The following is a 24,037-nucleotide window of genomic DNA, read 5'->3' as shown; positions in this document are numbered from 1 at the left end:
AGCTTATTTTATTTCATATTTTTAACTGCTCGACAAATGCTTTTCAATTATGAGCTTTGACTTCCCAAAATAATAATAACAATAATATTTTATGGATTCGTGTTTAACAAGTTTAACTTAGCTAGTCAACATATGCATGACGGGTAGAAACTAAAATTAGTGAAAGGAAATTATAAAAGATACGATAATAATTTAAATCAAACAAAATTAAGATTGTTTATGTTACGCAAGAACGTGCTTCCACAAACCCAGTACTACGAAACCAGTTGGCAAAGAATGCACACATCTTCCGCATGCCGAGCCGAGACCGCCCGGACCTAACCGAGTTAGCCCGAACATTGACGATCTCGTACGATCCGAGATTCTTCACTGATGGAAAACGTTCACGACCCACATTGAGAACAATATTCTGAATAGAAAGACGCCTTTAATGTCAAATTTATCCTAAAAGGTTCGCATTTACATAAACAGACCTAAATCCAAATTATTCTATACAACTCGCTTCAGTACTGGAGTAAAGTATTAAATTTAACTCAATTTCGATTTGGCAATATATACAATTAACGAATAAATAATCATCCAGTATATTCAATCATAAATCAAACACGTGTTGCAAAGTGACGAAAGAATAAAGTATACACTTTACATTTCGGATCTCTAATACAATCCAATTTCAACAAGATTTTAATTAACACTGATCAACTAAGAAATTGTGATCGACCAAAATTTCATCGAAAGTGTATTTGGAATTGTTTAGCCTCCATGACAGGTCATTTTGTCGGCGTTTGAAAGGTGAGTAATTTTGGAACTAATACAGTAGTGCACCTGAAGGAGGCACCCTTTAGATGCGAGTTTGAACCACCGACTCCACGACTAATGCGTGAAATCGGTCGCCCTCTCCCTGGCCTTGACGTGTAAAGACATCACCAACAGACACACCTGAGGCCTGAGGGTATCTTCGGTAGCTTCACGCGGCGTGGAAGGCAGTGCGGGGGGTGAGACCTCAGACCCCAGGCGAGTCCTGGGAAGGCCGCCAAGGATCGCACACTTCTCAGAAGTCCAGAGACAGGTTCGGGTCCCGAAAACGACGTTTCAATCGCTGGCATTGTTGGGCCGAGCGGGGGGCGCGGGTTCCACGCCGGTGACGGATAGTCAGACTGCTTCAATATTCGCCGCTGTTCCAGAAATTATTGAGATTTATCACACAGGCTACTGTGGTTTCGCAAGTATTCCACGCTGAAATACGTTAAGAAAACTTATCGCGATCTTAAACTCATGATTGATAAACCGAATCAATGGTCAAACCGTTTTACTATAAATTAGTACAAATAGGTTATGAGGCATTACAATACAATACGTAGCAAAAGAGACTTTAACGACTGGTTAACGCGGAATCGTCGGGAATAATAACCACATTACATTAGAAACGGTTTATTTTTAAATAACAAAATAAAAGTAAAGTAGAATACACTTTTTGAAATGAAATTAAGCTTCAACAATGATTTTCTTAAGCACCGAATTGAACAAACGTAATATTTATAATTTATGACAAATATCTCATTAAGCCGAAACAAGATATATTAAATGAATGTGATTAATTGATTAGATGTTGTGTTATAACAACTCACAAAATTAGCTAGTAAATCAGCATTTATAGGTTATATGAGAATAGTTTCGAATTCGATACAGATGAGGATCCGACATCTTGCACACGTTTTTATCACAAAAGTGGATCGGACCAAATATCACCATGTCGGTCACGGGAAGCGAAGATCTGATCGATCGCCGATTGTCATACTAGACACGCAGGCCTTGTGTCATGAAACCGGAAGTAGGCAGCGCGCGTGGTGGTGTTGTGGCGAGAATACGCAACTAATCACCGCCATTACACGCCCTTAAGTCTCCACTTCCTCCCTGGATCTCCCGCCTGAGGCGGATTAATCACCAATAATTGTCGATATCCGATACAGTACTCGGTCTTAGCTTACAGTACATATTGTTGATATCATTTGACCCAACATACTTGCCTGTCTTCGATCTATCTAGAGCTAGAGGAGTGGAAATGAATATACACCAAAAAATATACTGATTGTGCCCGGATGGCCGCTTTATAAAATATCCTGTGCATGACGCCTACACACACGTAGGTGTTGACCTCTTGGTCTTACTTGTTTAAAACAGTTTTGTAAAATCGTAAACACTAGAAATTGTGGTTTATCGAAAAATGTAAACTGGGCCAGCCAATGAATTAGAAAAATCTTTTTGGGAGGTTAATGAGGAAGGATTAATTATCATTTGAGCTGCATCTTCCAGTAGTGCTATCTAAAAGAGGGCTGGGACGATCCTAGTTTAGATTATACTGTATGAAGGCCCTCCATGCTGCAAGACAAAAATCTCTTCGACGAATACAAGCATGTTTTATACGTAAGTATAACAATACAATACACACCCTCCTTCCACTTTTCCTGAAGCATTCAGTTTCTCCACCTTACCGCCCACTATATTAATCCATAATCCCGATAATGATGCCGGGCCCGTCTTCTTTTTCCAAAAGAGACGGGGCTTTACTTCCATTCATACTCATCCACCCATAATTCCACAATGGCACGCCTACGATCTCCGGCTGGCTCACAGCCCAAAGTGAACCATTCATACAGATGAATGGTATGGAATGTATTGTATAGTGACATAATACGTTCAATTAATGAGTATCACTTATCTCTGAGCCAATTTCATGCAGGGATAAAATTGTGAAGAATGCCAATTACTGATACTTAATGCCTTCTAAGCACATAGCCATAAACATATTAAACATTTCCCCCCCTTCATCAGATGAATTGTTAATTCCAACTCAGAGTTCGTCGAAACTGTCAAGTACATCGGATAAAACCAGCCACATCAGTTGAAAGCATTTACAGCCCATAAAAACTATATGTTCCGTTTGATACGTGTCTCTATAAACGTCTCTCGTCTCTCTGACTCGTCACGGCTACAGCAAGCGTCGTACACAAGGATCTCAGCTAGACAAAAAGGACTCTGAATTTCACAGATCTCGACAAAGAAGTATCTCTTCGATTTTAACGGTAGTAATGAAACCTGCGGACAGCTCTACCAGACCGTAACTTGTGGCCGAACCAATGTTCTGTGACAGACAGAGCACAAGACCTGACCTTCCCTAGCCAAGCTGTAGGTCTAACGATAGCTCTCTAGGTAGGATAAACCTATGTCCCTCATCACAAGCGAAATATTAAAATAAAACTATGAACTCTACTGCCATTGTAAATTCGTTGATAAACTGTAACATCACAATGTGAGGACAGATTTTATGTCGTTACTTAAAAATTCCTCTTCCAAGCTATGATAGAAATATAAGTATTATATTTTAAAGATAATGGTTTGGTCCTGTACTATATTTTAATTTAGATAGCTTTTCATTTTCTTAACAATTAAATGTTTATGAATAATGCTAATTCCTCTGGTTATAATGGAATAATTTGCTGTTTAACGCTAACAAAACAAAATAACATAAAATATTGGGTAAAACAATCAACCACTTCTCAGATATTATTAAAATGTATAAAATGTTGAGGATTAAAACAGAAACGTTGATTCATTTACTCCTCGGTCGACGAGCCTTCCAGGAACCGGCGGGGACAAAGTGATCTAGTTTACCGGAGGAAATGGAAAATGAAGTAGTTGGCCCAGTTATGAGCCGACTTTTCCTGGAAGTCCACAATGAAAAGTAGTTGAGGTAATAAATATGTTTTGTTTGAGCGGACCCCTCAATTAGGACAAGAAGGCTACCATTAGTGCCATTACAAGAGGCGGGGCAACTCTGATGGATTATTAAAATATAATGACTGCCTGGAGTCCTCGCTCTGGAACATCTACATTCCCGTATCTCCAGAGCGACATCCTGGCGGCGGCGGCCCTTGTCTGAACAGACACAATCCTCTGGAAACTCTTTGCAATTCATAGTCAATCTAAGTTATATGAAGCAAAATAAACGATACTTTTCGCCCTCTCATACTTAGTAGAGATACTTCTAAAACCAGGTGGCCGATTCCTTTCTTATGTTAAAAATCAGAATTTCATCACTTAAGAATGCTGCAAGCTTTTAGAAAAAGTCTCTCATTCATCTTTAAAACACCTGTCAATGCATATAGAACGTTATAAATTCGCTGTTTCAACAATGCATATCTAATCCCTTTTAATTAAGACACATCAAAAAGTTTAGGTTTTATTACTAGTTTTCTAAATACCATAACAATTACGTTGTGATTGGAAATTCTTAATGTAATAAATGCTTTAAATGTTAACTTTAAACATATTGAAGAAGGATAATATTTCGAAAACTCAGGCTAGGTGGCGACGCGGTATTACGTACAGTACTAAGAATCATCTCGCGAGTTACGAGGTTACCAGTACAGTACAGAGGGATCAGAGTCATTAAAATTCCGCGTGTAGATCGGCCAGACTTCTCGTTCGTTTCAACAGGAACGTCGCTCCAAGAGCTTTCTAGGAGCAGGCAGAATCAATGGTCTCACAACAGAGCTGACCCCACTAACCTACTGAGCTTACATCATCACTGCACGAACTAGGAGGTCAAACACCGGCGTTTAAGTTTTCATTGGCAAAAATGGCACAGCTTACACAAAAGCATCTTTCCATCTAGACGTAAGATAGATATTGAAGGAATACAGATAAATATAGTACATTATTTTCGTGTTAAATGGATATGACGGGAGCGGATTGTATAAGATTAGACTGGATTTCAATAATATAATCTACCAATTCCAAACATTTTTGAAACCTTTTGACCTCTTTATTAAATACACATCTGAAACAACGTTCATTGGTCATTTGCATTGCTTTTCAAATAATTTTATTTGCTTTATTTAAACAAAGGATGCGCAATTTTCAATTTTGCATATACTGAGAAATTTCTGTTAGTACAGTCGAAATCTCGATATAATGACACAACAGTGTTTTATTTGTCTGAGCAATTTATTTATCATTGGACAATAAATAACTTTTCTGGTATCTAAAAAGTATCTCTTCAGACACAAAATTTCTCCAAATTCCAGTAGTCAAGTCTGAGACAGCGTCAGATACCAGACGTTGCAATAAGAGGAAGGTGAATAACAGCTAAACTCATCATTCAAATTCACTCAACCCTTCCAACCATAGCTACTAACGCAATCATAAAAAATCTGGAAAAAGTAAAAATTTACAGTGTTTTGGTAAATATCACAGAAATTTCTAGGGCTGATTTGATACTATAGGTGTGTGGGGTTTGCCTATAGCGGCAAAGTTAATATTGTGAACATTAACGAAGGGGTTGGAAGATATGCGCCAACGTTTGGAGATTGATCCACATTTAAGAGTGGTTGGCTTCTAATTGTCTACAACTGGCTGAAAACATTTTAGGTTCGGGTTATGTTACTCACCGGTCACCCGTATGCTGCCCGGTCTAGGCTAGTTTGTAGGTTATGTTGTCAGCTGTAGCGTAGCGCCTGCCGTGGGCGGCAGACCACCCTGTGGCGCGCTGGGTGGCCTAGTCCGCTACTACCCGTCCTGCCGACATCACCATGCACTACCCGCTCTACAAACATCTTTCGCTTAGCTACATTATACATGCTAATTTGAGACCGACTTAATTGTGTGGTATCTGAGCTGGATCGGCCCGCCCCGCCTCTTGCTTTGTCTCCGTTGACGTTGCCGTCCTAACAACACAACCTGTCCTCAAAAGTCAGAGTCGTTTCAAAAAAAAAATTATACAACTTTCAAATGTGTCCATAATGTTAACTAATATATCTTAGTGGGAAATTAATAAATTTATGAATATCGCCAAAAAAGTATCCATAAAGTTGTGTTTTCAACAAACGATACTTTTATAAGCAAATTCCTGTCGTCTATTTAATATTCTGGAAGTGGTTTCTGAAGTAATCTTTCAAATAATGGCAATCTACGTTATAATGGTCACTACTCAGAATTACACTTCCATATTGAGATTATGGAAATACCTGCCGCGAGTTGATTTGCATTTAAATGGATAGAATATTGCAGAGCAGCAGAGGTAAAGGTGATGTTACGATATCTCGATCGACAATACGCTCCGAGTCATCGAATGTAGAACAATCAACAGGTCGCGTCCAAGAGCCGACATTAATTAAGCAGATCCGGTCCGGAGGACCCAGAAGTGACATGGGCTCATTTATCGCAACTAGAGGTGCGCGGGCAGCAGGGCGCTCCATCATGTTCCGGGTAATTTGAGAATCACGCGCAGCATTCCTGAGGAGTGGCCCAGGAATGTTCACGGCGCATAACCTGATGACTTTATCAGGTGGAGCCCGCGGTGCGGCGGTGAAAGGAAGGGGAAGACAACAATCCCCGGCAGCTCCTAGGGTATTCCAGAGAGTTCCTGAATGCTTTTGATTTCCGTCTTTTACTTCTGAGCCACGACATTCAGGTATTCTGTATTAGCAAAGGATTTATGATGACGACCACATATGCAATTAACTTCTCACCACATAAACGAGATCAGAATAGATATATTTATATTTGGTTCAATTCTTGGTTTGGTGAGATCTAGATGTTCAACTATATAAACCTGCTACTCCAGCAATGACACAATAATTTTGCAATGCTGCCTAGGTGGAAACATGCTCGCCTCAAGAATGATAGACAATCACGAAAGTAGTCTCATGCTTCACTGAACACCGCTTGGCATGCAAGTTTATGAAGTCATGCATGTGTGCGCCAATAGCACGTGCCTAAAAGCATGCCGCGTGGTTGGCCAATGGAATTAGAGGAGAGACGTTTGAATTATGAAGCAAAGTAAAAGAAGTACAAACAGAAATGTGTTTTACAGCAGCCTTTGTTTCGTCTTTTGCAGCAGGTAGTCATTTCTATGACCAATGAATATTACGGTCGCGTACAAGGTTTCCACTGCATTTGTAGGGAAAATTCACATTTTTTCCAGAAGAAGCAATGGTCTCTAAGTTTTATATTTGTACATTATGCGGTTCGGCTTGGCTAACACACACAGGCACCTGGATAATATAGTTTAAGAGTCTATAAGAGTAGGCTGTTTATATTTTTGCAGAACCAATTCCAATAAATTACTAAATAAAACTTAACATAATAGGTTTTTAGACACTTGCCATCGTTATAGTTACGTTACGAAAATAGAATACTACGTTTCGAGGATTGGAATCTATCCTTTTTTTATTTGCCTACATATATAACCTTATGTCCAACTGTCCGAAATCCTTTTATACGAGTAGCGTCCTTCAAGAACAGAGCATATTAATGTACATACATTTTCATGATATTCGGTCCCAAGAAGAACCTGGATCAAAACCGATCAGAGCGTATAGAACGTACACAGATTTTCGGGATAGGTCTCAAGAAGAACACGTGAGCGGCAGGATTGTAGAAGGAAGGGGAGACGGCAGATATTGGGACGGGTGGGAGGCTTGCACCCTGGCTTATACAAAGTGACAGGTCATAGTATGCCATGGCGTAATCCAAGATGATCGAGCAGGCCGGCTGGCAGACGGAAACGGACATGAGGGTCCCGGCCCGGCCGGCATCTGGGCAGATGTTATCTGGATCAGCCACCCCCACGACAATGGACCAGGACCACCCTCCCCTTCTTCCTGGAACCCTCCCACCCCACGGGTCATTATAACGGTGCGGTGCGCCCTTTGAGTTTGAGGCTACAATGCCTCGGCTATTTGGCAGGTCCGCTTCCACCTGATTAAGATTGATGGCTATCATGGCCAAGAATTGCGTAAACACCAAACTGTAAGACATTTAAGATTCACGAAGGAAGTACGGAAAGCTCAAGAATTTTAAAGTTAGTTATCACACAACTAAAGAAGAAGTGACTGTATAAATTACAATAAAGGCTTTGAATAATTTAATATGTTTGCTTTTTATTGTTGCCAATAGGACTGAGTTACATCTGGACATAATAATTTGTTTATCAACTAAGATTTTGTTTATACTGTACCCGGTGTTTGTGGATAACTAGGCGTACCGGTAATAAAGTTTGAAATTTGAGTAGCACATGAGATGAAAAATATTAAGGTTTCTAAGTACAAGACTAACCCAAAACATTTCATAGTGACATTTAGCTATCAATATCTGTATCACTTTCATCTTTTAAAATGACAATAAACGAACTAGGCACTGATTTCTTTGTAGGAACATTATCTTAATTCATTTTAAGAAAGCCTTTTCTCAAAACTACAGATTTGAATGCCAATATACAAGACCTGAAAAACATTAAGAAGACGTTGGTGAGAGGTGGTAACATTCAAAATGATATTAAATGCGACTTACCCTCGACCCAGAGTTGCTCGGCTCGCGAGTGTATAACGGCGGACTTGAGGCCAACGCAGAAGGAAGACAGGACCAGGATAGCGACGAAGAGAACCTTGCCGGCGTGTCTGTGCAGGAAACAGCCCAGCTGGAAGAGTTGAGATTGAAGACGGGCCCGGAACCATAGAGCCGTACGCCGGCCCTCAGCTTTGCCCTGGAATACAAGGTAGATCTGTAGTGTCATAAATACCTTCTCTAGACTTACTGGTTCCAAACATACCAGACTACCAGAAAAATATATTTGAAAAACAAGATACTGGATTATATAATAACTTTTATAACATATAGCTATTATGGAAGGTTTGACTTTTTATTCAAATACCGTAATCATTAGGTTCTGAACTAGTGCACTCAAATTCAAATAAACATGAATAATAGTGACAAGGTCAATGTCTTTAAATATGCTTAAATCACACACAATATATTAATGAAATAAACTATATCAATGAAATATATTGTATCAATATACTAATGTGTCAATAGTTATTAATGAAATAGAGACACATGAATAACTAGGACAATGTAACTAGAATAGATGTGCCTAAAATAACTTGCTCTAGTTCCAGGAGGACACGTTTTATTTCAAAATGTGAGCTATTTTTAGAATCAGAAATGGAATGAGTAATTCTCGACATAAGTACCCTACAAGAACTGTGTCAATCACTGGACTTGTCGCAGACGTCTATCTTGGTGATGCCGTGGATAGCGGCAACCCCTATCCAAGCACTTTGAGACAAGGCTGTATAGATACCGGTTCTGCCTGTCTGGCACCTGTCTTTCATTGTATTACTTTTGCTTAAATAATGTTTCCAGTTTAATTTCTATCTCCTCCAAAAATAAATTTGTATTATATGAATCATCGTTTCCTTCAAGGTTTAGTGCTGTTGTAGCTTAGAACCACTCTCTAGTGACTTATTCCGCCAGGGCTCAGTGAACTTGGTTCAAGATCCTCAGCAAAGATGCGTATTTCATCAGAGTTTGACATCTACATGGCTGAAAATCCCCATTACGATCTTATACCCATCTGCGTCCGTGCTTATATGCAGGAACGTTCCTAAAAATTTATTTAGGGGTGGGGGGGTCATCCAAGGGGAGTAAAGAGAGTGTCTATACCGTCGTGTTCTAAAAACAAACGTATTAACAATATGTACGCATGAATTTCTTAGAATTTTAAACAGTTTCAGTTATATTTGACTGAGAATACTCCTGAAGTAAAACTCAATTTCAAAGCAGAGAGTTGATTTCCATATTCCCCTTAGGTTTCCCCCTAACTAGTTTTTTTTTAATTCCTCTATGCATTTGTGACCATATGGTTCGAAGCCTCCTGTTCTTAATTCATTTAAAGTTCAGTGATGACACGTTTAGCATCCCAGTTTATGTGTCCCATTCCCCCTTGAGGTATAAAGCGATAAAAAAATGTTCAGTGACAAAACCTCAGGACGTGCAATGAAAAAATATTTTGTTAATAATGAAAACAGGCCTAATGAAAAGTACAGAATTGTTTTACTAGTAGTAGCAGAAATACGGACATTCTTGAATGTTAACGGCTGTTTCTTGTTTCCAGGGAGCGTACTCTTGCTAACGGTAGGCTTTGTATCGGTGTTGGAACGGCGGGGTACGGTCACACCGTGTGTCCGCACGATTTATGGTACTGTAGTCGCTGGCTTGGAGTTGGCCCGCCCCCACCTGGCCCCGAGTCCAAAACACGCTTGACGTTTACGGCGTACGTCCCGACATTTACGTCAACCGGGAGATGAGCTCGTCGTAAATGTCAGGAAGTCGTTGCGAAATAAGTCTGAAGTAACAAACGGCTTGTGGGTGCATCCTTGTATAGTAAACTTGGAAATTCGCCATGAAGTTATAAGAAGAAGGGAGTTCATCTTCTATGACTCATATTTTAAGACATATAAATGTTCTATATTAAAAGTTATAACATGAATGTCAACACTGGCCAAACTGGAAATAAATGCCAATGTATAAATGTGTACACCGTCAAGAATTTGTTCAATTTAAAGCTGCCTACGGTGATGGGGATTTGGATTTGGCAAGAGAACTTAATAATCCAAGCTTAATAATCAGGGAACAAAGTGAGATGGATATTGACTACATTTCTACAAATCCGACATTACAATAGACATAGACTTGCTACGATTCGAGGGTTTCCATTTCGAGCATCGCATTTCATACACTTCGGAGAACGAAATTTGGAAAAACTAGGTTTAAGACAGATTTTGTATTAAAAACAACAATAAAGTAGTATTACCAACCTCGGATTGATAGAAAAATAACTTAAGGCAAAACACTTCCTAACGTAAAACTGAAACAGGTTTTGCACGATTGGCAAGACGAGCAAGAACAAACGCGGAAACGCAACAGGAAACGCTTGCCGAAGCGGAACGGCGGAATGCAAAAAGGAACTAATGAATGGGAGTGGGGGCCGGGGCAATCAGTAAACAGCGGGCGAAGCGAGCTAGTGGACTATGAAGATATAGACGTCATGGTCAGAGCGGCAGCTTTGAGATGTGGCAACATCGCGTCAGTGGGTTCCCGGCCACCCAGGGCGCGTGCCCCCCCCCCCCCCCCCCTACAGACATGACGACAAACTACATTTGGGCCCGGCCGCCGGGCTACCCACTATTGCCGGCGAGACCCAAAATTGCCAATCACTAATTATCGTCAAGCTGCTCTCGGCCATTCCGTAATTTCAGAATCCCGCACGATCGATTATGTGTGCGAATCGTCTGCCATTTCAGCATCCAATCTACACGAGGGTTGTGTTGATAGATTTTGGTAAAGTAAAATATTGATTTTACAAACTATTTAGTTTTAATTTATTAGAATGCAGATAACTGTTTATACAAAGTTCTGATCAACATAATTTCAACTATTAAAAGTTAATTTAGTTGGAAGATATAAACTCGTATATGATACCCAATTCTATAGAAAAAATGCATAGTATTTATTCATGTCATCTTTTATTCCAGCACGAATTGTTGCATTCTTTTATTGGCTTATTGTGTCTCATTTCAGATCAAACGTTGATCCAGTATCAATCTAAACCTTAAAAAGTCTGGACAAGAGCTCAATAATTCCTATCATATTTCCACTATTAAGACAAGACTCGATTCAATCAGATCCAAACTTCAGCACTGGAGGCAACACCAGTTTCTAAAACTTCAAAAGTGAAATCACGTAAATTGTATATAAAAGCATCAAACGCATCATATCCAGCAGAAAATGTTGCTGAATGTCGAAAACTTGTCATCGACGATGGATAATTTGAAAAAATAGCAGGATTTGGGACACTTGCTATCGTTTAACGATGGCAAATGTCCGAAAGCTAACTATCCTTTCAGTTTGTTTTATATATAAAAATATACTCTGGTATACAAATATTCCAGTAATTAAACGAGTAGCATTGTTGAAGTAGTGTTATTCGTCATATATTGTTATTCATAACACCCCACTGTATATAGGCCTACTGCACCTGCTAAGTGATAAAAGAATATGATCCACGATATAAAATGACAATAAAACAATGTGGACCAAAAGAATCTAAAACTAAAATGTGTACCCATATAACATTTAAAATAATTGTTATAGATATGATTTATTCCTAAGTTGTACTTTATCACCATATTAAATTGGTGTCATATTAGTAGTTTAATCTGTAATTAGTAATCGTTGGATGCCCATTTCTAAGGTACTCATTCCCAACCCACCTAAATTCAAACCACGTATAATCCATCAGAGAAAGATAAGTAGGTAGGAAGCTTGTTCAAAACGAAATGAACAAGTAAGTTATCTATTTAAAATGTAATTGACGGCCAATGTACCGGTATTTAAGAAAGTTCATATTTTAAAATTAATACACTATATGTAGCTGTAAAAGTATAATATCAGATTCAAATCCTTCAAAAGACACGAAAAGCGGACGAGGCCAACGAATATGAAGAGCGATTCGACAAGGTCTTTCTTGAACTACTCGTATAATGCCACTGACTGTCCGTAACTAACAAACACAGGTTGGCCTACTCTCATTATTGAACTGTAATAATGCCACTGACCTGCCTGTAACTAACAGACTAACACAGGTGGGCCTACTGTCATTATTAAACTATAATAGTGGCATAGACCTGACCGTAACTAACAGACTAACACAGATGGGCCTACTCTTATTATTGAATTATAATAGTGACATTGACCTGACCGTAACTAACAGACTAACACAGATGGGCCTACTGTCATTATTAAACTATAATAGTGGCATAGACCTGACAGTAACTAACAGACTAACACAGATGGGCCTACTCTTATTATTGAACTATAATAGTGGCATTGACCTGACCGTAACAGACTAGGAGATACACTTGCAAACGTTACTAAAAGTTACTTTAGAATCACCGTGAGCAAAATGGACGTATGATAATGCAGATACATCTCATGAAAGTTCAAGAATGGTAACTGTTAAAATTTATCACATTTATTAAGAGTTATCCATAACTCAATAGTTCTGCCTTCAAAGTTTTTCCTACGAGATTTCAACTTCTGTTTATTCATTTGGGTTTATTGCAATTGTCAAACTGCAATATTGCATTACAATACCAATGTTAAATTACACGAACAATGTAATTACGATGTTGAACGTACCAGATACATTTAATGATGGAAAATAAATTAATATAGATAGAAAGGAAATATGGTTCAATCCTTTTTGAACTTTAAAGAAACAATAAATTATTCACCTTTTGAAATATTATAAGGAGTTTGTATATTTTTTTTATAATTTGTAATTACAGAAGTTTATCATTTCTATGGTTCATCGCTGTATCCAAATTCCACATCTCGAAAGTTCCAATCATAATATTGTGCTAAGCGCTTGATACTTTTAAGCGTCTAGTTTCAGAGTTGAAAAGTCGCCAACCAACAGCATCTGATGGTGATATACAGCAAGCCACCGTATACTTTTATGTTCCGGAAACTTTCTAGGAATGAACAATTACCGACACATAAATGAAGTACTCACTTTGAACAAGAGGCCAATAATTGGAGCACGTGCGCGTCTATTTGTGGCGGCGGTGGCAGGGCAACAACCCACGTCGGGCGAGTGTCCATCCCGCGCCATCCCGCGCCGCGCCCGCGCTGTCAGCCGCCTCTACCATTGTTTACAAATGGATTTTCTTTTGTGGCACGTAAACATCGGGTCTGACCGGCATAGCCGATGTGCTCATTAGGGAGACGTCATCGCTTCTCACTAACTCTAGGAGGCTATACCGGTGAGTGAACTGGAGCATTCCTTAACCACTGAGTCATCTGCCTTTCGTCGAGGTAGGAGTAAGTAAAGAACAACTCTCCTATCGCCCAAACTTTTTAAATCAGCAGACGGGTTAAGAGTATTAATCACTTACAACTATTACACACGAACGTGTAATTGTACTGGCAAAACTCACAAAACTTTCCCGACCCACCACCCTAGGTTACCTCGTACTCTTAGTAATTTTTATTAATTGTGGTATTATATTTCTCCACTTGGAATAGCTGGAATTAAAATCTGAGTACGCTCCCTAATTTTAAGAGAGCGTACCTTTTTATATTTAAATGGATTGCTATAGATCTATATCCATTAAAATGTGAAAAATAAAAATATTAGTCCGTCTGCTAAAGCTCCTGTTAAGAAAAAAATAAACAGAAAAACTTAATTTTGCCAACTTTTGACGCCTGACTCCCCTTAAGCGGCAATTAGATTTGTAGCACACGCATATCAACTAGTAAAATATTCTATGTATAAAACAATACGACTCCAATAGGAACACATGAGATTGGCCTACACATTGAATAATGTTGGTTCGACAGAATTCTCGGTCCTCTAAAAGCCAAAACCAGTTGAAAAAAATAAAATTTTCCTACCTAATATAATAATTAATTAGAAAACTAAGGAAAAATGTATTAAAGGGTGAATCCTAGATTTTGCATTGACATTCCGTCACGATAATTTTGTTGCCACCCCCACCCCCCACCATCGTTTCAGTGGAAGGCCCTAGCGTAGAACTGTGATGCAGTAGGCCTACTTGCAAGCTATACCAGCGCAGTCAACTGGTATATTGTTAATTAAAATGCATAAATATGATATCATATACATTGATATCCGTTAAGAATTTCTTAATTGTGTTTAAACTGATATGTTAATAAGAATATAATAGATATTTGTAGAAATAGTAATGGACATCAATTTAAATCTGTATGTAACTATCGCCTGATGTACTCGTACATGGCGCGAGCCAGCGGTGTATTTAGGTTTTGAATTTGGGGGGAGCGGAGAGGCTCAGACAAATCAACTTTTTGAGGACGGTAAATCGTCCTCATAATTTTATTTGTTTCCAATATCTGAGAGTACCATATTAAATATGTGGACTGAAAATTCAAAAATTCGCAGTCAGTCGCAGTTTCGTCCGAGAAGTAACGCAAATGCATCGATCTACAGCTGAAATAACGGTTCAGAAATTTATTCTCATACAGTCCCTTTACTCATAAAAAATTAACAAAATATACGCTAACAAGTGCGTAGACAAAAACATGACAAACATCGTAAAACGTTCTTTATACTTATTAAATATACTGATGCAACGATATAGCCTATTTTGCTTCAACACGTGGAACTAAATGAACACAAAAATTATGTAGCAACAGGAATGTCACAAATATAACAACGAAGATGAATATGACCATCCAACAAAATTCGTAGTTACGAGAATTACGACATTGCACATGCGTTGGTTATAACTTTTTTGCGTAGTAACACATAATTTGTGAACACTGAGACAATATCTAACAAGCTCTAATGCATTTAGTATTAATTCTTGTGTCATTGGGGGTATTTAATCTGAACAGTCTGACATAAATCCCTCGTGGTTTCTGAAATGTTTTTTCTATAGATTTAACCCGATTTTGAAAATACAAAGATAGGCTCGTGCGTGAGCAAATTTCGTGCAGCGATGACAAGGACGAGGCGGCACGGCCGCGGCGTGGCGGTGTGTAGCGTGTAGCCCGGCCTGGCTTGCAGTGCCGGTGCCGTTAGTGCCGCTGGGGGGTGGAGGGGGGCGGAAGAGATGGGCGGCCTTGGCTGGCCTGGCCGTCAGCTGCAGACCACACACAGCTAGGTTAGGTGCGCCACCCACCAAGCTCTCCTAGGCCTAAATCCACCCAACTTTGGGGAAAAACTGGGATTTCACTCCGATCCGGGAATATTTGTTTCTGACAAAACCTTACGTCATGACACATTTTCAAGGTTTCTCTAAGATTAGTTATATTGGAAGATACCTTACACTGATAAAAACTGCTGATGCATATTGCTTAACAAAACATTGAGGCTCAGCATTCAATGTTGGTTATAGTAACCCATTACAGTATATTAAAAACATAATTAACTCGACTAACGAAATTGTAAAACGCGTATTTTATAAGGCTTTCAAAACAATGTTTATAATAAACAAGAACACTAGACACTATTTTTTTAACTTAAAGAAAGAGATTTGTTATTTGTTCATCGAAAACATTTAAATAAACTCAAGTAAATATAAGCGAATAACTATTCGCCAAAACTTTGCTTCCAAAAAATCAAATTATCTTTGTAGAGTGAGGTTAATCCAGTAAGTAAACAAATTAGTTTTAAATACAAAGTATCATAGCCATTTAGAATTTTTGCTAGGTTAAACAACATTTTTTAGGCTAATTGATTGCTTATAAAAGCTACGCTATTACGTGATTACCCCTATTGCTTCTTGTGAAGATTTTTCGTTGTCTGTTATTTACTTGTTGAAGACAAGAATGGTTTATTAACTCTAGGCGATTAAGCGCGATTACTATAATTTAATTTATAAATATCCATAAACGAAATAAAAATAATTATTTATCGCTACGCTATTAAAAATACATTTCAATATAAAAAAGATTTTAAGGGTGCAGCATTAGAAATGGGCATGCCGCGCTACCTGTTAGAGAATCACTGAACTACTTAGTAGGTCGGACTAAACAACTCAGAAGTTAGTACATTTCCTTACTAAAACTTAACAGTACTCTTAATAGATAAACACTGAAGACATACTGTACCAGTGGAGGTTAAAAACTGTTATCTGTAGTACTAATGGTAAATACCTTGTCAATCTGGGATAGAGCTAGTGCAGCGTCAAGCCAACTTGTTCTCACATAGAGATCCGACGTATGGCGCATTTGTTCGCACACCATATCGGCACTTCATACCGTCGTCCCTGCCCAATGTGCACATTAGAGAACCCGTGTTGAACACAACACACGAACACTCACATCTGCGACCACGACCACTGCGGCGCGGGCGCGGGAGCAATACACTGTCTTGTACATGTGAACACTACGAGGGACTCTGCCTGACTGACCGGGCAGCTGCCATTGGTGGAGCGGCGTCGCCTAGCAACCGCCCCTCTCCCCTCGCCTACGGCCTGCCGCCATTCACGGTGTGGACCACACACGTGGTTACCGTGGAGAAATCAAGAATACAAAAACAACATCTTCCTTCTCTCTCTGCCACTCTCTCCGTTTTTGTCCCACACACGACCATACCGCTGTCACCTCTCCATCTAGCACCTCCGGCACTCGCGCCACAGTCCCGCGTCCGTGTCCGCGCTCATTGCCGCGGTTTCACACCTCCGAGCAGTTGCAGTCTGAGTTAGGAATGCGAGATGTTTATTAACACTAAAATTTGCCGCAATAGTATTTCTTTGCTATTTCATATTCCTATTAGAATCAATAAATATTGTTTATAAAACTAATTTATAAATGGAAAATTTAAATTATAAAATTCTTAGAAGTTTAACAAAAACGTAAGTACAACACACTTCCCTTGCAAGGACATAAGCAGAATAATAGTTCAACACAAATAAAAGCAGTATTGTCTAAACGTACATAAACGACAAGACCCTGTATCGTACCTAAAAAGAATACAGGGCTGGATTAATATGGACTTAAATGGCTAGGGATATTCTTGGATGGTTGATTTCCGTGGGGGGGGGGGAGGGAAGGGCGGGAAAATGTGAGGAAGAAACAGTGATTATGTAAACGAATAAAATTAGGTTCAAAAGTAAGTGATAACACACATTGGCCAACCATAACCGAATCTCAAATACAGTGTGGAAATGCCATATGGCCATGAAATCACTGGCAAAAATCAATAAAATTATTCTAAAGTGGATGCCAGGGCATAGAGGAATTACAGGTAATGAGGGGGCAGATAGTTGCGCTAACGTTATGAGCAGTTGTCCTCTTACTGGTCCTGAATCGTCGTGTAGAGTTTTACACCAACAACATTCAGAAAGAACTGAGGGGAACGTCCAAGCAAAAGGGTTGCTCAATGAACCATCAAGGAACATTGCAGCAAATGTCCTTAGAATGAGTAGAACAGAGGTCGTAAAGTGACTTGGTTTTATTACTGGACAGGTTCAGGAAACCCTGCGCAGGAAATGTGGCGAGACTGATGAAACAGCTGGCCGCGTCGTACTTCGGCACTACAGAGCAAACGTTCAAGATTTCCTAAAGCATACTGAAGAGGGGTTGGAGCAGGTAACCATTTTACAGAAGATCTCATGGTTTTATAGAGTCCTGGTATTTGATACAGCTTTAGTCTGGAAGAGGGTGCACAATAAGCTGGATGGTGGAGAGACAATTACCAGGCCCTGGAAACCTGACCCTCTGTTATAACAAAATGATAAAATCTATTACAACGGACCTTTTGAAACGTGGCGTAATATAAAACCGAGAAAGCAGTCCCCACTATAGTATGGTTTCAAGTATTAAAAGAAGCGCTTGCTGCGATTCAATAATAACCATACAGATTATCGTGGTACATACCACCGCATACTCTGTATTGCACATTGTCTACAGACCATACATTGATTGGCCCATACGATGGCCTGACCAATCGCCGGTGGATTCACACAGTGTTCAGTAACGTAATGCATGTGCTAATGTCGTAGGTTATAGAACATTTCTTATATCTAGTCTAGGTATGATATGAAAGTAATAACCATAAAAAAGATTTTAGGTAATTGTTTGTTAGAAAAGAGACTATAGTTTTACACATAATTTAATAGTGAGTTCAGACATGAATCCAACGACTGGCGCAATGAAATGAAAATAGACAAAGTAATTAATGTCCATGATTACACGCAATATAACATGAACAATAATACAAAAAAGAGTACAGCAATTACTTGTCATAAAATACTCGGTACCATCTTGTGATATTTGGACATTTATCATAGGTTTGAGGACCTTAAATTTTAGGTAACTTATAATACCTTCTCAATGTGTAAGTGAAATCATACCTGAAAATTTCACTGCATTTTTGACACTTCTTAACACATTGAGGTAGGATTTGTATTTACAAATTATTATATGTTAATATATTTGCAAAAAAAGTTATTTTTATTGTATTATGCAGTTTGTAACAAAAGGTTAGGTTGGCTATGCATATTCAGGTTCTATATGTGATTATAAGCTAAAAATGAAGAATGTTTTCCAATTTCCACTTTGTAGCAACTTAGTAATAGGTAGATAAGTAGCAACTATACATAATTTTGTTTTTATATTAAAACAATGTTATCTTTCTTATCTTTACGATTGCTACAAAACTTGGTAAACGGGTCAGAACGTACGGGGGTAGAATGTATTATATAAGAACAAAATATTGTTTAATCGCTTACAATATTTTTTACATGGCGGCCTTTTAATTTTTTTTATAAAATATCTAATAAACCACTGTTTTTACTAAACTTATATGGTACAAAACAGTTTTTAAATAACTTTTCGTTTCCAAGGATACCTCATTTGTAAAAATCGGTTACGAAATAACTACCATTTTATGGAAGGTTTCATATTACACATGCAAATAAAATGGCCCATGATTTGACAGTGTTTGAACAGCTGTAGTAGTTTTACTGTAATTAAAATACAACACTGAAACTGACTGTTGCTTACTGTACAATTTACCAAGCTTGGCGCTCATGAGGACTTTAAAAACGGCCACAGCAAACTTAATTTTATAAAAATATCACTTATTGGTAAACAACTGAAAATGGTTGATTTCATTGATAAATAGTGAAAAATTTACTATCGTGAAAACACTTAAATTTGAAAAAGTGAACCAGTGTTTGTTTATATAGTCTATGTACAAACAACCGGACTTTTTTAATAAATAATTTTTTGTCCACCTTTATAAGTTATTACTAGATCACACGATTCGTCAATAATGGAACATCAGGGCAAAATATTAACTGCATTTAAAACTGCTTATCTAAAACGTACTTTGGTTTCGGGACACAGTCTGTACGTATGGAGGATTTCCCCAACTACCAAACCTTCCCCTATTTTAAACAGTACATTTCCAAATTTCTAAAAATGATCCACTGTTGCTCCTTAGTGTACACCAAAGTTCGGTATGTTCAGGTCCAGGTTTGGAGACCAGCCAGCGTAACATCGGCGCCAAATAATGTCGCGCCAACTGAACACAACCTTTCTTTACAGACGAGGTTCAGTTTCGCTAATTACTTTTGGCCATTACTGCAGACAATACGCTATTGGAGGAAATATGGGCCAGTGACCCCGATAGCGCAACGCTGCTAGTATTGTTCGGCCCAGGGGCGTATGTAGAGGGGGGCCGGGGGGCACCCATTAATGTTCCGTGTATATGTTGTAAGAAATTTGCAACACTGACTTATCATCCTCGTTGCACATTCTTATGTTGCTTATTATACCTTACTGTTTTTTCTAAAGTCAGACAAAAGGTAACAAGGGTTACATTTTGTAAGTAAATTCAAAGTTACAATAACTCATACAGCATGTAAAAGCCCTTAAAACCCGAATAGCCTCAACATTTTTGTTAAGGTATAATAATGGGTTTACTATTTTTAGAAGGAAATAAGATATTTTCAGGCAGAAATTAGAATATTATTCCTTTTAATTGATCTTCTACAGTAGGCCTATACTGAATGTTATTTTATTATACTCTGCGTTACACAGTTTTAGGCTAAGGTGGTGCAATACATTTATGGTTGGGTTAATTTTGTAATTTCAGGGCCATTCCCCTTTAAAATAACTTCCTAGAACATAATAATAAAATAACGTGGGTATATAGCACACATTTTGGGCAATTTCGTAATCGGGCTAAGGGAAAACGGCTATATGACTTCAGAGACTGGATTTCTTAATGATATAGGATTTAGAAAAATGAAAATTCTTTATGAAACATCAAAAATGCTCTTTTTAAACAAAGTATTACTTAATGAAATAATTTCCTTAAAAATAGAATTGCTATATTTTACATAAATAAAAAACATGCTATACCATCCAGTCATATTTCATATTTTAACATCGTCTTCTCGTTGTGCATGGTGAATTATTGCAGAATAAGTCTTAGTCTCACGTCTCAGCCATAAGATAATAAGCTCAAGGATTATTCAAGGAACTGTTATATGTAGAATGAGAGAGATAATTACGAGAGCTGAGGTAGCTTTGCGGGTAAAATAGTTCGAAAGTCCGTCCATCCATCCATTTAGGGAATTTGGGTGAGAATGATCGATCAGTCCAGTGGGTAAAAGTATACCCATCTTTCTTCTCCTATTTCCAATGTTTCCCCAATTTGTTTCCGTTACTGTTGCTAGTATTATAGAGCTGATTGTACAGAAAACAATAGTTTGGCTTAGGTTCCGAAACATTATAAGGTCATTGATCAGATTGATACCATAATTATGACATTTTAATAGATAACTACCCCTCTGTACATTTTGAAAGTAGCATTAAAATCAATTTGATCCTATTTAAAGAATATATTTTAGTTTGAATAAAAGTAATGGAATTTTACAATAGTTTAGTAGCAAAGTATTGGGTTTCAAAGGAACTCAATTAGCCCCCGTACTCTTTAATATTCATATAAATGAAATTCCTGATAACATGAACACAGGACATTTCCTGTATGCAAATTACGTGGAGATTGAGACATCATTACAATTGTTGTGAAGAGTAAACGTTATCCCCTTTGCAAGCCATAAATGTTACGTCACAATACCTCCATCACTGTATGTTTATAAGAACTCATCACAACGTCTACATTTAGTTTTTCAAATCTACTCGTAGGCACCAAAGAGATGCTAAAGCACAGAAAATACAGAATACAAAAGTCTCACTGAAACGCTGTTCAAAGCATCATGGACAGCCATGTCTAGCGTAGGATCTATTCGCAGGACATGTCGCATCACAAGCGAATCTGTTGGTTAGTATTCCTCACAGAGTAATGAGGTATATACCTTATTACTCTGTGGTATTCCTGTTCATACTTATTAAACCTTTGTGAGTGGTCTGAGTTTGAACGTTGCACTAGAAATCCGACAATGCCAATATGAAATAATTAAAAAACATTTTTAATACTTTAACATCAATATGTATAACAAATTGCCTTTCCAAATTTGAAATATGTAAGACAATAATTAGAATACTGTAAATTAGATGGCATTAAACATTTTATGAAAATTGAAATCTTCTTTGACATTTAGCTAACTAACTTTTAGTTGTAATCTAAACCATTGTTTTGTGGCGTTGTTCACGTGGAGATGAGCCAAATCAAGGTTTTTGACTGCGCACTGGAGGGCACACATTTCGTGCTTGACGCAAGGTGTTCCAAACAGTAGAATAGTCCGTTCCAAACAATGAACCAGTAATGACGGTTGCCGTTGCCGTAACCCGAGTTCTTCCGTATACCGAGAAGTAGAGATTGTGTTGTTAACCGTTGGACGCTGACGGGCGGCGCGGCGCGGTGAGACCACCAGGGGCGACCCTACCGGCTGTGGCGCCCTGCTGGGGGCTTACAATGGCTCACCGGACAGTCCCCGTACCCTGACGAAACAATTCTCGCGCCACTCAGGGCTACATTCCGGTAGAGAAGTCAATCTCGCCTTTTGTAAGGCTATCGTTAACCCCTTTATCCGAGGAGAAAAGCAAACTGACGTTTTACGGGTTCGCATCTGCAGGATGTCATTATTAGACCCTAACTTTGAATTCTCTTTGACATGTTGTTTAATGGGATTATATTCCTGAACAAAATATACTTGAGTAGAAAATTTGAGATTTTACACCAGCTGGAATGTTTGAAGACTTTTTTAAGTCCTTAAGTTAAAACAAAACGTAAAATATATGTGTACATAAAATTCAAAGACCTCACAGTAACCTTGATGAAAGGAACTCAGTAAAAAACATTATAGGCCCTTATCTCACTTTTAAATAAAGATTGATGGCACATAAAACGTAATCTGTTATTTGACTTTAAAAACGTTTTTATCCAAAAAAAAGACATTATTGTTTAAATTTTCTTTTACGTACTATTGATTAAGTAACTAGGCGAACAAAATTATATAGTTATATGTTAGTATTAGTTACATCTTAGAATCACGGGCATCAAATCTTTTTATAATAAGATATCTAAAAACAAACTTAATTGTTCATTAATTTTAACTTCATAAATAAGTAAAGTGAAGGAAATTAAATTGGGAAAAAGATGCTTAAGAAGTTATGTTCGCATAGTAATAGGCCTATACGAAAACATAATCAAAATTTGGAAGTTGACAAATTAAAGTTAAAAATAATTTCAACAATTTAAATTATTCATTGACATATTATAATAAACTTTAAATAAAGAATATTAATTTAAGCTTTTCTTTTATTTCACACTGATACATTACGAGATCATATAGTAATATATGGGTCTGATCAAATGGGGAAAGTTTAATATGGCACGCCTACACATAAAAATAACACATTATGGAGATATCTCGTTCTGCAGATATGATTAATAAGTATCGAAACGTTTTTCAGTTGTTCAATATTGTTATCGCTTATGCAATAGCCTAATTTTACCTATTTACCATTTTTCTACAGCCAGACAAAACGTATGCACTTTACAAGGAATTACGAAGCGTTTGGATGTGTATATCTATCTTTAAAATTATATGTTTTTATAACTCCACGACCAATAATGAAATCGCTGAAGTGTTTGAAGTTAAACATTGTCTATACCGTGTAAAATACAATCGTTTCAATGCAGTGCAACTTATGCGACAGAATATAACATGGTTTTTAATTTATTAAATCGAATTTTTGTACCTCGCAGGGTGGGAAGGACGAGGAAATAACAATAAAATGTGCTGATACTGTTAATATCTTACAACAAACATTGTAAAATTGGTTATATGAAGTGCCTACGTAACCTAATAATTATTTTTTCAGCCCAATTGAAAACGCTTTACTTTTTATCTTCAAGCCAAAAGTCTTTAATAATATGTATATTAACTATACAAAATCTTTAAGACATTGTAAATTTCAAATAATTTGAAGTTTGCATGTTTATTTTTAAATCTACGAAGTTCTGATTAATGCAACTGTTCCGTCTTCAGCAGTTTTAAAGACCCACAATGCCATGTGAGACTCAGGCATTTGCATGAAGATGTGTGCAGTCACCTGGATCGTGATAACTGCAGTTGACTGTAATTACCTAGACCTTCTCCTTATCTTTATACCTGCAATTTCTCATAATCAGGGACTGGGAAGTAAATACAGTCGCAAGCTACCAACG

The 24,037-nt window shown here is 37.8% G+C and overlaps 1 protein-coding gene across 2 annotated transcripts in view; it reads right to left on the bottom strand.

Moving 5' to 3' along the window:
• The window catches only part of LOC124354611 (protein patched), a 74,099-nt gene that overhangs the window by 19,702 nt on the left and 30,360 nt on the right, over nucleotides 1–24,037 (bottom strand). Inside the window, exons 1-2 of one of the 2 annotated variants that reach the window (XM_046805210.1) lie at nucleotides 16,543–16,802; nucleotides 8,353–8,545 (exon numbers count right to left, since the gene is read on the bottom strand). In XM_046805210.1, the coding sequence (XP_046661166.1) occupies nucleotides 8,353–8,545; nucleotides 16,543–16,632 (283 nt within the window). In that variant the 5' untranslated portion in view covers nucleotides 16,633–16,802. Of the gene's footprint in view, nucleotides 1–8,352; nucleotides 8,546–16,542; nucleotides 16,803–24,037 lie in introns of those variants that run through there. The other variant, XM_046805211.1, reaches the window with a different exon arrangement.

The sequence above is a fragment of the Homalodisca vitripennis genome, chromosome 2 (genome assembly GCF_021130785.1).
Source record: "Homalodisca vitripennis isolate AUS2020 chromosome 2, UT_GWSS_2.1, whole genome shotgun sequence".
NCBI lineage: Eukaryota > Metazoa > Arthropoda > Insecta > Hemiptera > Cicadellidae > Homalodisca > Homalodisca vitripennis.
This window is presented reverse-complemented; position numbering and strand designations above follow the sequence as displayed.